Source organism: Furipterus horrens, unplaced genomic scaffold (assembly GCF_987537825.1).
Source record: "Furipterus horrens unplaced genomic scaffold, mFurHor1.1.pri manual_scaffold_13, whole genome shotgun sequence".
NCBI lineage: Eukaryota > Metazoa > Chordata > Mammalia > Chiroptera > Furipteridae > Furipterus > Furipterus horrens.
Window position 1 is genome coordinate 17,435,205 of NW_028327183.1, and position 12,230 is coordinate 17,447,434.

A 12,230-nucleotide genomic window follows, 5' to 3' on the forward strand; every position below is an offset into this window, starting at 1 on the left:
CCCTTGGGGTGGGCCTGGCACCCTGTGGCATAAGAAGCCCCCCAGGTGCTTCTGATGGGTGACCAAGTTAGAGAACCATTGAGCTGGAACGCCATCTGCATCACCAACCAAGCCCATGGTGTCACACCTGCCAGTCAGAAGAGAGGAGACAAAATCTGGGCTCAAGATAGCAAGATGATGAGTGTGCCAAATATTTGGGCACTCCTCCACACCTTCCAGAGGATTTCCACATACGTTTTCTCATGTGGTTTTTTAAAATTGCCTCCGAGGAAGACAGGGCGAGTATAAACATCTCCATTTTACAGATGAAGTAATGCACCTGTTCTGACCACCAGGCAAGTATTTTTTTTCTGTTGCGTCGACTGTCACGGGGATTAGAGATACAAATAAGCAAGTCCTTCAGCATGGATTTGGGGAATCAGGGAGGTGTCTACCACCCATTTCACCGTAGTTTTCCTTCCTTTCCTGGTCCTCATCCAAGATGTTGGCAGACACGATAAAGAACATGGGCCTTGACTTTCATTACAGTGGCACTCTGATGGGCAAAGAGAGTCAGTAAATAGATATGGTTTTGTGGGAAGGACATGGGCTTGTGGCGTGAATCCAGGCCTTGGGCAAGCAACTGAAAGTTTAAGCATCCTTAAAAAAGAAGAAGGCTCAGTGTGTGCTCAGTATCCTTCCACGTAGGTCATGGTTGCTTTACGGTCAACCAGGGGTTCCTGTTGGGGGCTTGGAGGGGGTTGTGGAGAATGGTTAGAAGGAAGGAAATGGGTAAGTTTAGTAGATGTTCCTTTTCATCCCTAATCCCAGAGCTTAAGTGATTTGAAAAATAATGATAGTGATAATAAACTTACTTATGATAAAGGCTAACAGTGCATCTGGCACTGTTTATAATAAGCACTTTATAGGAATTATCTTGTTGAATCTTCCCAGTGGTGCATATAAGGAGGCTCTGTTATTGCGTAATATTGCAGATGAGGAAACTGAGGCCCAACAGTGTATGTAAGTTGCCCAAGCAAAGTAGCACAGTGAGTGGAGCAAGAGAGAAGGTGTTCCGTGGGGCAGTCTTAATCCAGAGTGCACCTAACCCCCTACTGGGGCGACAGTTTGCCCTGGAGTTGAATGAGGACAAGCTAAAGCAGCACATGCTCATGGCCTTTGTTTTTGTACAAGTCTTAAATCTGGGAGAGCTGGAAAGCAATGCATCCTAGAGCTGGGGCAGAAGTGCACTTAGTGAATGAGGATGGTAACTGTTGTCAGTACACGGCCCGGGGGAAGGGGGAGCATTCAGGTCCTAGGAGCTTTGGGTTGTTCCTGCAGGAGGTCAGGCGTGCGCGACCCACTTGATTTTCTGCATCCAAATACGTCCCTCAGTGTCCAGGCTCCATATGTAGATGCTTATTTTACCATCATGGAAATTAACCATTATTTTGCTTGTGACCTCATGCCCTGGTGGGCCCCTTCCTTCGGGAGGACCCCTCCATACCTGAACTTCCGCACCCTTCCGGAGTCTTCCTGACAGAGGGGAATGAAATCTATTATGTGCAGGCATCAACATTCCACAAGAATCCATACTTAGAGTTTTCTGGAAAAGATTCAAAGCCAAGGCAGATACAATGTACAGATAGTTTGCAGATTTATGCTGTTACTTTTCCTCCTAGAACTTACTCTTCTTCTCTCTCGGGAACACTCACATTGAGACTTTTGTATCAGGAAATGTCATTCACATGAGGGAAAAGACGCAGGGCTGGGAGGCCTTGACTTCAGCCTTGGAGCTTGGATCCTGAGAGCCAACAATCATATCTGGATCCAGGGTGCAAGGAGCCTGGCCTGGAAACCAGAAAATAGGTCAGAGCAATGCAAATGGATTGATCTAAGGGAGCGTTTTTATTTCCTTTCACTTTGTCTTGTATATCGTGGTTGGGACTTACATCTTTTGGCGTCTGCAGAGTTCCTACAGTGAAATAGGACTAAATTAGCGCGTGCTGAGGATGAGGGCATGTGTGGGTGAAAAGCCAGCATCAAACAGAAAATACATATATATTTAGGTTGACTTTCCGGAAGCCTTCCTAAGAAATGTGACATTAAATTTGGAATTGTAACAACATGACCTCTGATTAAAAAATTAAAAACTCTGTAACACAACCCCTGATTAAAACATTCACTGCCCTCATGCTTGGTTGCATTATGCCTGAAACAATTCCTTTTTTCAGCATTCAAGGTGAATAGCTGGATCTGGGGAGTCTGGTGTTCCAGAACACCTCTGTGGTCAGTGCAGTGTAGCTGGACTGCTGGGGACTTGGCATCAAGCCCCAAGTTCCAGTCCTGTCTCTTCCACGCCCCGTGAGATCTTGGGGGAGTCATGTGACCTCTCTGAGCTTCGGGTTCCTCCAAGGACAGGAGCCCAAGGCTACTCGCCTTGTGGGGCTGTGATGAGATTAAAGGTGAGGAGGTGCTGCCTCAGCAGTAAGCGCTATGCATGGAAACGGTGGTCATTGAACACTCACTCCTTCCTTGTTTCGTCTTATGACGTGAGGAATGAGCAGACTTGCTCTTGACCCTCATCTTCCGATTCCTTCTCACTGGAAGTGTTGTTGGTGAGACTTTTTTTTGTAGCCCTCACCCCAAAGGGAGAAGGTGGAGTCCTTGGTGTGCTGTGGTGAGTTAGCAGGTTTTCCCTCCAGAGGCTTCACGCAACAGTGGCCTCCTCCATCGGAAACTTTCTTTTTGTGAGTTGAGAGGCCCTTCCGCCTGCTCTCACCTAGATGCAAGTCCAAGTCCTGACAGGTGTCTCCAGGGAGCCTTTCCAGGTGCACAGTGGGTGGGAGGGCTTCTCTGTTCTGGAAAAGATGGCTGGCACCCCCCCCCACCCCCCCGTGGTAGCCCCTTTGCTCGGAGAGATGCCTGGGCGCCACTTGGCACCATCAAAGAGCTTCAGTGTTTCTTTCGCTCTTGGAATAGAGTCCTGCCGTGGGCATGGGCGAGTGCGGCATCAGGTGGGCATGCGAGTGTTTCTATTAACGGGTGTTATCCCCCGAGAAGGGTCATCTGTGCGTCCTGTGCGCGTGTCAGAATGTACTTGGTCCACTTCTGCTTTATAAAGAGGAGGCTTTGACAAACCCTGATCAATATTTCACATGCCATGCATGAAGAGCCAGCTGTTAGAAGTTTCCTCTTGTCGGGGAGGAGGAGGGAGTTGGGGCCCCTCCAGATTTCTAGAAATCGATGTTCTCTGACAGAAGTTGGTTAGTTTTCCTGGGAAACAAGTAACAGGAACACATTTTTTTGATTTTCACGATGAATTATTTTCTAACAAGAGCCCTCTTTTCGTCTGTTTGACTTTCATGCATTGGCCACGGAGAACAGGCGTAACATTTTAATGGGGTGTGGAGTCCCACCAAGTAACGTGGTTGGCTTTTTTCCTTCCCTTTCTTTTTTAATTATTAATTTGCCTCTGGTTCTCGGCTTCACGTGCCAGGTTCGTTATCGGAGGCACCTGTTATTGCAGCAAAAGTGCTTCTCTTTCCTGAGTTCTTTCCCCGGAAGCAGACCCAGAAGGGAAGATGTGGGGCATCACATGTCTCCCAGTCAGGAGCCCAGGAGGGTCGTCTGTCAGCTAAACCGAGATGGGACCAGCATTTTCAAAAACACACCACTCCAGCAGGCTCAGGGAGCGGTGCGGGAGGTCACCTCTGGTCCCTTCCGGCACCGGGTGCTGACCTCCGCAGGTGTGCAAGTCAAACTCCTCGTTGCCGGCCAGTGGGCGGCCTGTGCTGTGCAGCGCCGTGGTGATTTGGAGAAGTTGAAGATTATTGTCCTCTTTTTCTGTTTCTGTTTCTTCCCTTCGCACTGGTCATTGGGACTTTTCTGAGCTTTCAGAAAGTAAATCCTGTTGCGAAGTGTAGAAGTTTCAGTGGAAAGGACTGTGTATTGCAGTTCACCTAACCCAGCATTTGGCAGGCACTTTAAACCAGCCCGGGAAATTGGGGACAATTGAGGAAACCCTTACGCTGGCTGAAGGTTACAGGAGAGGCTGGGGGCACTGTGTGCGTGGGTGGACCTCTGTGGCCAGGCTGATCTCCCTTTCTTGATTTACCAGTTGGCTGTGCTTCCTCATATTCGTTTGCAGGTAGATGCCAACTTAAAAAAAATTTTTATTGTATTTTTGGTGTAACATCGGTTAGTAAAATTACATAGGTTTCAGATGTACAGTTCTATAATACATCATCTATATGTTGTATTCTGTGCTCACCACCCCCCCCCCAAGTCCAGTCTCCTTCCACCACCATTTATCCCCCTTTACCCTCTCCTACTTCCCCACCCCCTCTCCCTCTGGTCCTCACCATGCCGTTGTCTGTGTCTGAGTTCTTTTCCTTTGCTTGATCCCTTCAGCTTTTTCTCCCAGCCCCGCAAACTCCCCTTCACTCTGACAGCTGTCAGTCTGTTCTATCGATGAGCCTGTTTCTATTTTGTCTGTTACTCCCTCTCCCTCTCCCTCTCCTCCAGTGACTTACCAGCCAAAGGGATGCCCACCCCCCATGGGCACATCCTCCAAGTCACCACAGCTACTGCTTTAATCATCGATCTGCAGGGTAAGCCCCTAGGGCAGGGCATATTCTGTAGGTGTGTGTGTTTGCATAGTGTCTAATGTGTTGTAGACGCTAAGAATCAACCCTGAACCAAACCCTGCCCGTTGGGTTCTGCAGCCAGTTTCCGTTGGGTCCGGAATAGCACAGACACCCTCCTTCGAGCACACTAACCACAGTTGAAGTTGTCATTTGTTTCCTTTTTAAACTATGCACCAGACCTGACAGAGGTGAGCAGATAGAAATCTTGAACACAGAGTAAAGAAAAATGGGAAAAGCCAGGCAAACCGTGGGTGTCCCTCCTTGAGGACGGGGCAGCTCTGGGATGGAGGGCGAGGGCGCTGGGGAGTTGAGGGCTTGCATGGGAGGAGGTTTCCTGTCTGGCGGGGAGAGCAAGGAGTCTGAAAGCAGGCAGTTCCTTTATTGATGCTCCTCTGGGATTTGTGCCTTGGTGGATTCTTCATATATTACAGCGAATTTAATTAAATACATTGTGATCCCAATTGAGGGTATTCTAATTAGCTGGGTCAGGAACAAATTATTCTCCCTCCTTTTCCAAATGAAAACATCTCTCTTCTGCATGTCCTTGGCTGACTGGGCCGCCCCAGTGGAGTCCTCCTCGGCCTCTCCGGCCCCACCCCTTCCTGCTGCTTCTTACTTGGCCAGTTCCAGGGGTGGGATTCTGGGGATGGGGCCAGTGCCACTTGGGAGACAGAGGGCACCTGGCCCACAAGCTCAGGGCGTTGACCCCCTCACGGCCTGGGAAATGACCAGGTGGTCTGGAGAAGGTGACAGAGGTCAGGTCCCTGCTGTTAGCTTAGGGTCTCCGTTTGCACCAGGTTGGACAGCCTGAGAAATACTGAGTGAAAACTTAAAAATTTGGTGAGAACAGAATCTGTCACGTGCAGGCAGACATCAGGAGACGCAGGCTGTGAGCAGAAGTTTGGGCTGGTGGTGTCACCTTTATAAGCAGGTGTTTCCTAGCAACTGAGAAATAGTTTGTTTTGGATTTGTGTGTGCATGTGTGTGTGCATGTGCGTGTGTGTGTCTCGGAGAGTGAGTTTGAAGTGCAAAGCAAGCTTGGAATTTAGAATGCAGCTTTTGTGCAGGTCTCTAAGAGAGGGCCCTAAATGCTCCCTAGACCAGGATCCGTGGGAGAGGCTGTGCCCGTGGACCCTGCTTCCTTTTATTCCTTGCTCCATCTTTGGTGGTGTGTGCCTATTTCCCTTCTCACTTGGCTCTCAAGTGGCAGAACAAAGAACTCCTGGTGGCCCAAGAGAGTGCCATTTACCACTATGAGTTGAGTGTAGAGTGGTTTTGGAACATCGTCACCGTATCAGTTACCCTGTTAGGATTTATATGGCACCGTACCCAGGAGCCCACAGATTTTAGGACAAAAGCCATTTGACATCTCACCTTCCATCCATTTCTTTTTGGCCATGGTATCCTCTCTTCTGGCTCTGAAATCAGAAACCCCAGTCATTTCAAAAAGAACCCTCACTTCGATATTAGAATTTTGTTTGCGATTCCGTGCCTTATTGCAAGGAAATTCTGTTTCATGGGAATTGGGGATAAGGCTTTAATGATTCTCACTCTGATTTCGTCATTTATGATTCCACCGCAGTCCCTTGATAGAACTTCCTGCTTTGGGTTCCGTGGTTATTTCCCCAGGTGTCTCTTACCCAGTCGGTTTCTGCTGAAGCTTTAATACCCGGAATTCTCAGTGGCCTGGGACACTTCCTGGCTCTCGTGCAAGCTTCCTGCTCCTCAGTCCCCAGGCAAGCCCTTGCTCCCGGGAATGTCCTGGGTCATTTTTGGCTTTTGAGGTGCCCTGTCGACAGGCTGTGGAGGGTAAAGGAGGGCGTGTTCATCTCTTCCCTTTAGATCTGGTGCCCCAGCCCTCCCCTGGGGGGAGGGATGTGGCCCCCAAATCACATTGCTTTGGTGAGGCTCGCTCGTCCTCCTGCAGTTCTCTGTGAGGGGCCTTGTCTCAGAGAAAGCAAATGGACAATAAACCATAAAAAGAAAAAACAGCTCTCGTTTATTTCAAGAAAAGTAGTTTTTTATTTTAAGTTGTGATTTCTTTACCAGTTAACATTGAGCTCACTGGTTCTTTAAACTCCTTACGGTTGTGAAATGGCTCTAGAACCACGCTTACTGGTGGAGACATTACAAGTTCTGAGGGTCTGCACTCGCCTGTGTTGAAGTGCCCATTCTGAGGGAAAGGGGGTTTTCTGTGTTGCTACCTGTAGCGCCCTTCACATTCCTACCTGCAGACTGGTTTAGCCAGTTTACAAGGCCAAGGGCCTTGGCCTCCCTTCTCACCGCAATGATTTTTCTACAACACATACTTAGTGCATTCATATTTCCTCTTCCAGTAAGGTGCAAACATGCTTCTGGAATTTTCACATTTTTTTCAGTTAACGTCGGACATGTGCATGTGAGCCATGAGCCTCAGAGCCATGTCCCTTGATAGCAAGGCTGATATAGGGCCACCCGGGTATTTTTAGCAGTGGGCACCATGCAGGGCATTCTAGTTGCTCTGCTTTCTCAGGGTCTTTTATTCTGCTCTGGCCAAGACACACATCCAGGCAGGATTGGGAGCAGCTGTCAGGGCGTGGGCAATGAACAGGATGGGTGCCTGGCAGAAAGGAGGGGGCAGCATGCAGCACTGCCGAGGTATTCGCTGTGCGCTCTGCATGGCACCTTGGACTGGGCTCTGGGGACTGGGGGTGGGGCTGTGGGCGAGGAGAGGGGGGAGGACAGGTGATAATGTGGACACATGATCTGAATTTCCTCCTCCAAAAGGAGGCTGAGAGGGAGCAGTTCTCTCTTTTCAATGAACTAGCTGGGTTACCTTGGGTCAGTCACTTAAGCTTTTTGTAATTGTTTCCCCTGCTTTATGTGCGCCCAACAGAAAAATTCCCTCCTCCCCTAATATGGGTCATTTGAAGTGAAGGAGAGGGCCTTCCTATACTAAGAGCATGTTCGTTTTCTAACTATCAGTAAAAAGGGTCCATAGCTTTTTTCATAAGAAAAGAAACATAAAAAGGTTGTCACTTTTGTCCTTGGAAGATCTTTGTCTTCTCTTGGACCCAGAAGTCTGGGGTCTGCTGACTGTTCCCATGACCTCTACTGTTCTTGCACCCGTAGCTTTAATCCTGTGTGTGCCTGCTTCCTGCCAGCTCTTGGGCTCCCATGTGCTGGAATCAGGGCACCGTGTCCACACAAACACAACACAGTGTAATTTTGACCATCTGTGCACTAAGCCAAATGACCTTGAGATGTTGACAGGGAACTAGTCGGGAGAAATTTATTTTTCTGTCATTTTTCTTTTTTTTAATCCAGGGGAAAATCTAATTTTGGGTTCTCCTAATAGACTGTAGTTCTAAATACAAAAACTTGAGTCATCTTCCTTGGCCCCATATTACTGAACTAGGCAGGGTTCTCTGCAGACCGGGTGACCATACAGACTGTCCTAAAGCAAGCCTTGGCTGTTTCTGCAAAGAGCCAGAGAGTTATATTTTAGGCATTTCAGGACGTACATGCAACTATTCAACCTGTGGTGTTTTAAAAGCAGCCACAGACCATCTATGTCACGTACATGGCTGTGTTCCATTAAAACTTTATTTACAAAAATAGTCAGCAGGCTGGATTCGGCCTGCAGGCTGTAGTTTGTTGACCCTTGATCTCAGAAAGGCAGGATGCTTTGGAGAGTGAAAGGGGAACCTTTAATTCCTCTGCCAGGAAAACTGGCATTATGGGAAAGAGCCAATCCATCAGCATTTTCAGCTCTATGAAAAGCCACAGGGGAAGGGACGCTTGGGGGCTGCAGAACCGGGAGTCAGATTGCTGCTTGTCCTCAGAGAGCTGCTGGAGATGGGGACAATGGGGGACACCAGACAAACCGTTTAGGCAGGATTCTTCAACCTCTAAGCCGTGTACCAGTACCGGTGCAGACCTGTTAGGAACCGGGCCGCATAGCGGGAGGCAAGCCGAATGCAATGCGCTTGAATCATCCCTAAACCACTCCCCACCAACCCATACCACCCCTTGTCCATGGAAAAATTACTTTCCATGAACAAGTCCCTGGTGCCAAAAACGGTGGGGGACTGCTGTTCTAAGGAATCTAATCAGGCTGCCTCCGGGACAGGGTGGGCTCATGGTGGGGGGCTCCGAGCGGCTTACCCACGGCGTGTCCCTCTGCTTCACCCTCCCAGCACCTGCAGCAGCACGAGAGCGGCGTGGAGGGCGAGAGCTGCTACTACCACTGCGTCCTGTGCAGCTACTCGACCAAGGCCAAGCTGAACCTCATCCAGCACGTGCGCTCCATGAAGCACCAGCGCAGCGAGAGCCTGCGCAAGCTGCAGCGGCTGCAGAAGGGCCTTCCGGAGGAGGACGAGGACCTGGGGCAGATCTTCACCATCCGCAGGTGCCCCTCCACGGACCCAGGTGAGTGGCCTTGCAGGCGTGGGAGGCCCAGGCTGGGCCCGGAGGTTGACTCTATGCTGGTCACTGGTAGCCATTGTATTCCAGAAGGGACGTGCATGAGTTGTTGCTTTTCTTTCTTTTTTTTTAAGGAATTTAACACCACTTTTCTTCAGGTATCATGAGCCACTGCTCAGGGAGCCGGCAACAGATATTCTGTTTCCACCCCCAGATTCCTCTGGTCTGTACTCCAGATTCAGTATATTGGCTCAGATTGGCATAAACCAAACGCTACATTATGTCTTGCTCAGTAGTAAGAATGGGCCATTTGTGGCCTCAAGTCTGGTCTATAAGAAATAACTTCAGATAGGATCAAAACAAGTACTTGTTATAGACGTTGTAATTGTATTTGAAAGCGACTCCAGTCATTCTGTGACTCAGTGCTGCCTGTTACTTCACAGAGTTGAGACCTTCCAGAGGGAACTCACCCAGCTCCGGCCTCCCATCCTGTCATCTCAGCCACAGCCACCTTTTTCTGAACCTTCCTTCCTCCTCTTTATGACTCTCACGCCCACGGTGACCTCTCTCAGTAGAATCACTCCTCTTCTATTTTTTTCAGCCTTCCAGTCGCTTTCTCTCAACTGGGAAGCACAGGACAGTCGCTTGCCTCTTGAAAGACAATGAAACAAAAGCTCTTCCTTAATCCTGTGCCCTGCTCTCTGTCTCCAGTAGAATCTTCAAGATTCTTGAAAGGGCGATCTATATTAGTCATCTCCAGTTGCACCTCATGCCACCTTAGCCTGCTCTCCCCCATCATCAAACCACCCTTGAGAGGTCACCCTTGACCTTGGAGTTACCCAACCCAGTGGCTACCTGCTGGGCCTTACACTTTTCTGTCTGTGGTCTTTGACGTCATTCAGGTGTATTTCTCTCTTGTCTTCCTGCTCATGGTGGTCCCCAGGCTGCCCCATGCATCAGTGTCACCTGGCATTAGGCACTGGCCCTTGGCTCCCAGCCTCTTGAAACTCTCATCTCCTGGCATTGCCATGTGTCTCCTGAAGCAGCTTCCTGGGTTTCTCATTGGTGCCAACCTCAGAAGATGCTGAACCCACGACTTCCTGCTCCAGGCTTCTTTCTCCTGTGGCATGTTGTTGAATGGCCTGGTCAAGCTGGAGCCTCGGGGCTGCTCTTCATCTCTCCATCGCCTCCAGCACCATCATGGCTATGTGGGGAATTTAATCTTAATGTTACCAAGTTTCACATTTTTATAGCTTTTAAAGGTAAAAATTACATAAACCTTATAAAAAACGGCATGACCTGCCCCCATTCCAATCCTCAGGGCAATGGCCTTCAAGTTTTTGTTGTTTCTTTTATTACTTATTTCCATATATATTAATATGCTTCTAGTACTACTTTAATTTTTTTTTTTTTAAGTTGGAAACATCTCTTGACACTCTACTCCGGCAGATGATGATTTCACTAGCATGCCATTCCATAAATCCATGCACTTGTACCCACTCACACTCTCCCCATCCACAGGCCCACACAGACAGCACTCCATACTCCACGCACACACGCACGCATGCACACCCCACACCCACGCACCCCTGTGGCCGCCACCACACGCTCCTCCCTGTCACACTCCCCAGCCCCTTGTACACTCAGTCTTCTCCTTCCTCCGTCTTCCAGTATGATTAAATAATAGTTTGGGGTTTTATTAATATTCAGTGTTTTCATTATGCCAACTCTATAAATATTAATCACAACTGAGCCGTGTAGAGTTTTCTAATTTCATTTACCTTCTTGTACAACTTTTTGTTTTCCCTGTTTTTCTAGGTACCTATGATTAATTCATGGCTAACCCTCCTCTAGAGTAGACAGTTCCTGATCTCTGAAGGCTCTGCTCTGTCAGTTGTGCTGGAGCTTCATTTCCTCCTGGAGGCATCCCTCCCAAGCCCCTCTGCCCCCTGCTCCTGTCCCAGCACCCGGCTCGCACTTTGCTCCCTTCTCCAGTTGGGTGAGACTGGATTTCCCGTAGGACAGGTTGTCCCTACATTTGGGCGAGTTTCCGCCCCACTGGTATAGCTGAGGTTTCATGTCACTGGAAAGGCGGGTCATTCTGAGTCGGTATGAATCACTTTTTCAGGAAAGTGCTGTTTGGTACCAGAATACTTTTTTCATCTCCAGGTCACTGCAAGACTGTTCTCTCCCATGCGTTTTTCAAATGCCTCTTGTGGTTCTAGTCCAGGTGCCTTAACCCATGCGGTCTGCCTCATGCCTGACTCCACACCTCTGTACATGGGGGTGCTCTCAGGAGCAAGAGATGGGGCCTGGTACCCACGGATAAGTCTGTGCCCAAAGACTGACACCATTGTGCCATCTGGCTGTGGGATCCCCGTTCCTGCTGGGGCGTTTGGCCTGTGTTTGTTCCTGCCACTCCCCATTATTCTATTCCACTGTTGAGTCATTTCATGGGATTCTTCTTCCTCTAAAGCAGTGGTTCTCATCCTGTGGGTTGTGACCCCTTTGGGGGTTGAATGACCCTTTCATAGGGGTCGCCTAAGACCATCGGAAAACACATATATAATTACATATTGTTTTTGTGACTAATCACTATGCTTTAGTTATTGTTGTGAGTCACCACAACATGAGGAACTGTATTAAAGGGTCGCGGCATTAGGATGGTTGAGAACCACTGCTCTAAAGTATATGCAGATCTACTTATTTCAGGGTTTGTTGTTTTTATAATTTTTTTTTTTTGCCAGCTCTGCATACGTCATTGTTTTCATCTTCTGTTAAAAGCTACCCCCCCCCCCAATTCTTTCTTTCACTCTGCTCAGATTCCCGTTTTATTAATGAGGTGCCCCATACTAAATAGTGTACAGCTGCCATTTCACCCGGGGTCCATGGACTGGAACAAACAGTTCCCTGTTTCATAATGTAATACTTCTATTTATGCAGTCCATTCTGGAATTGCTCTCCTACACCATTGCCTTCTGGGGTTCTCTCATGTAATGTGTATTAGGGTATTTTCCCCCTGAAGTATAGGACCAACTTTAACAGAGATCATAGACTTCTTCTCTGTATTTCAAAATCCTTTTGTATTGTCTTTGGCCTGAAGTCATGTTTTGCTCTCTGTCCACCTCCCTCTCATACACGCTGGCTAAAGTTATACTCTTTACTAATGACGAAAGGGACAAATTATCAGGTAATATT

The 12,230-nt window shown here is 48.5% G+C and overlaps 1 protein-coding gene across 1 annotated transcript in view; it reads left to right on the top strand.

Moving 5' to 3' along the window:
* The window catches only part of ZFHX3 (zinc finger homeobox 3), a 160,699-nt gene that overhangs the window by 52,270 nt on the left and 96,199 nt on the right, over nucleotides 1-12,230 (top strand). The window contains exon 3 of the mRNA XM_090261391.1: nucleotides 8,807-9,038. Within this exon, the coding sequence (XP_090117517.1) occupies nucleotides 8,807-9,038 (232 nt within the window). The remainder of the gene's footprint in view (nucleotides 1-8,806; nucleotides 9,039-12,230) is intronic.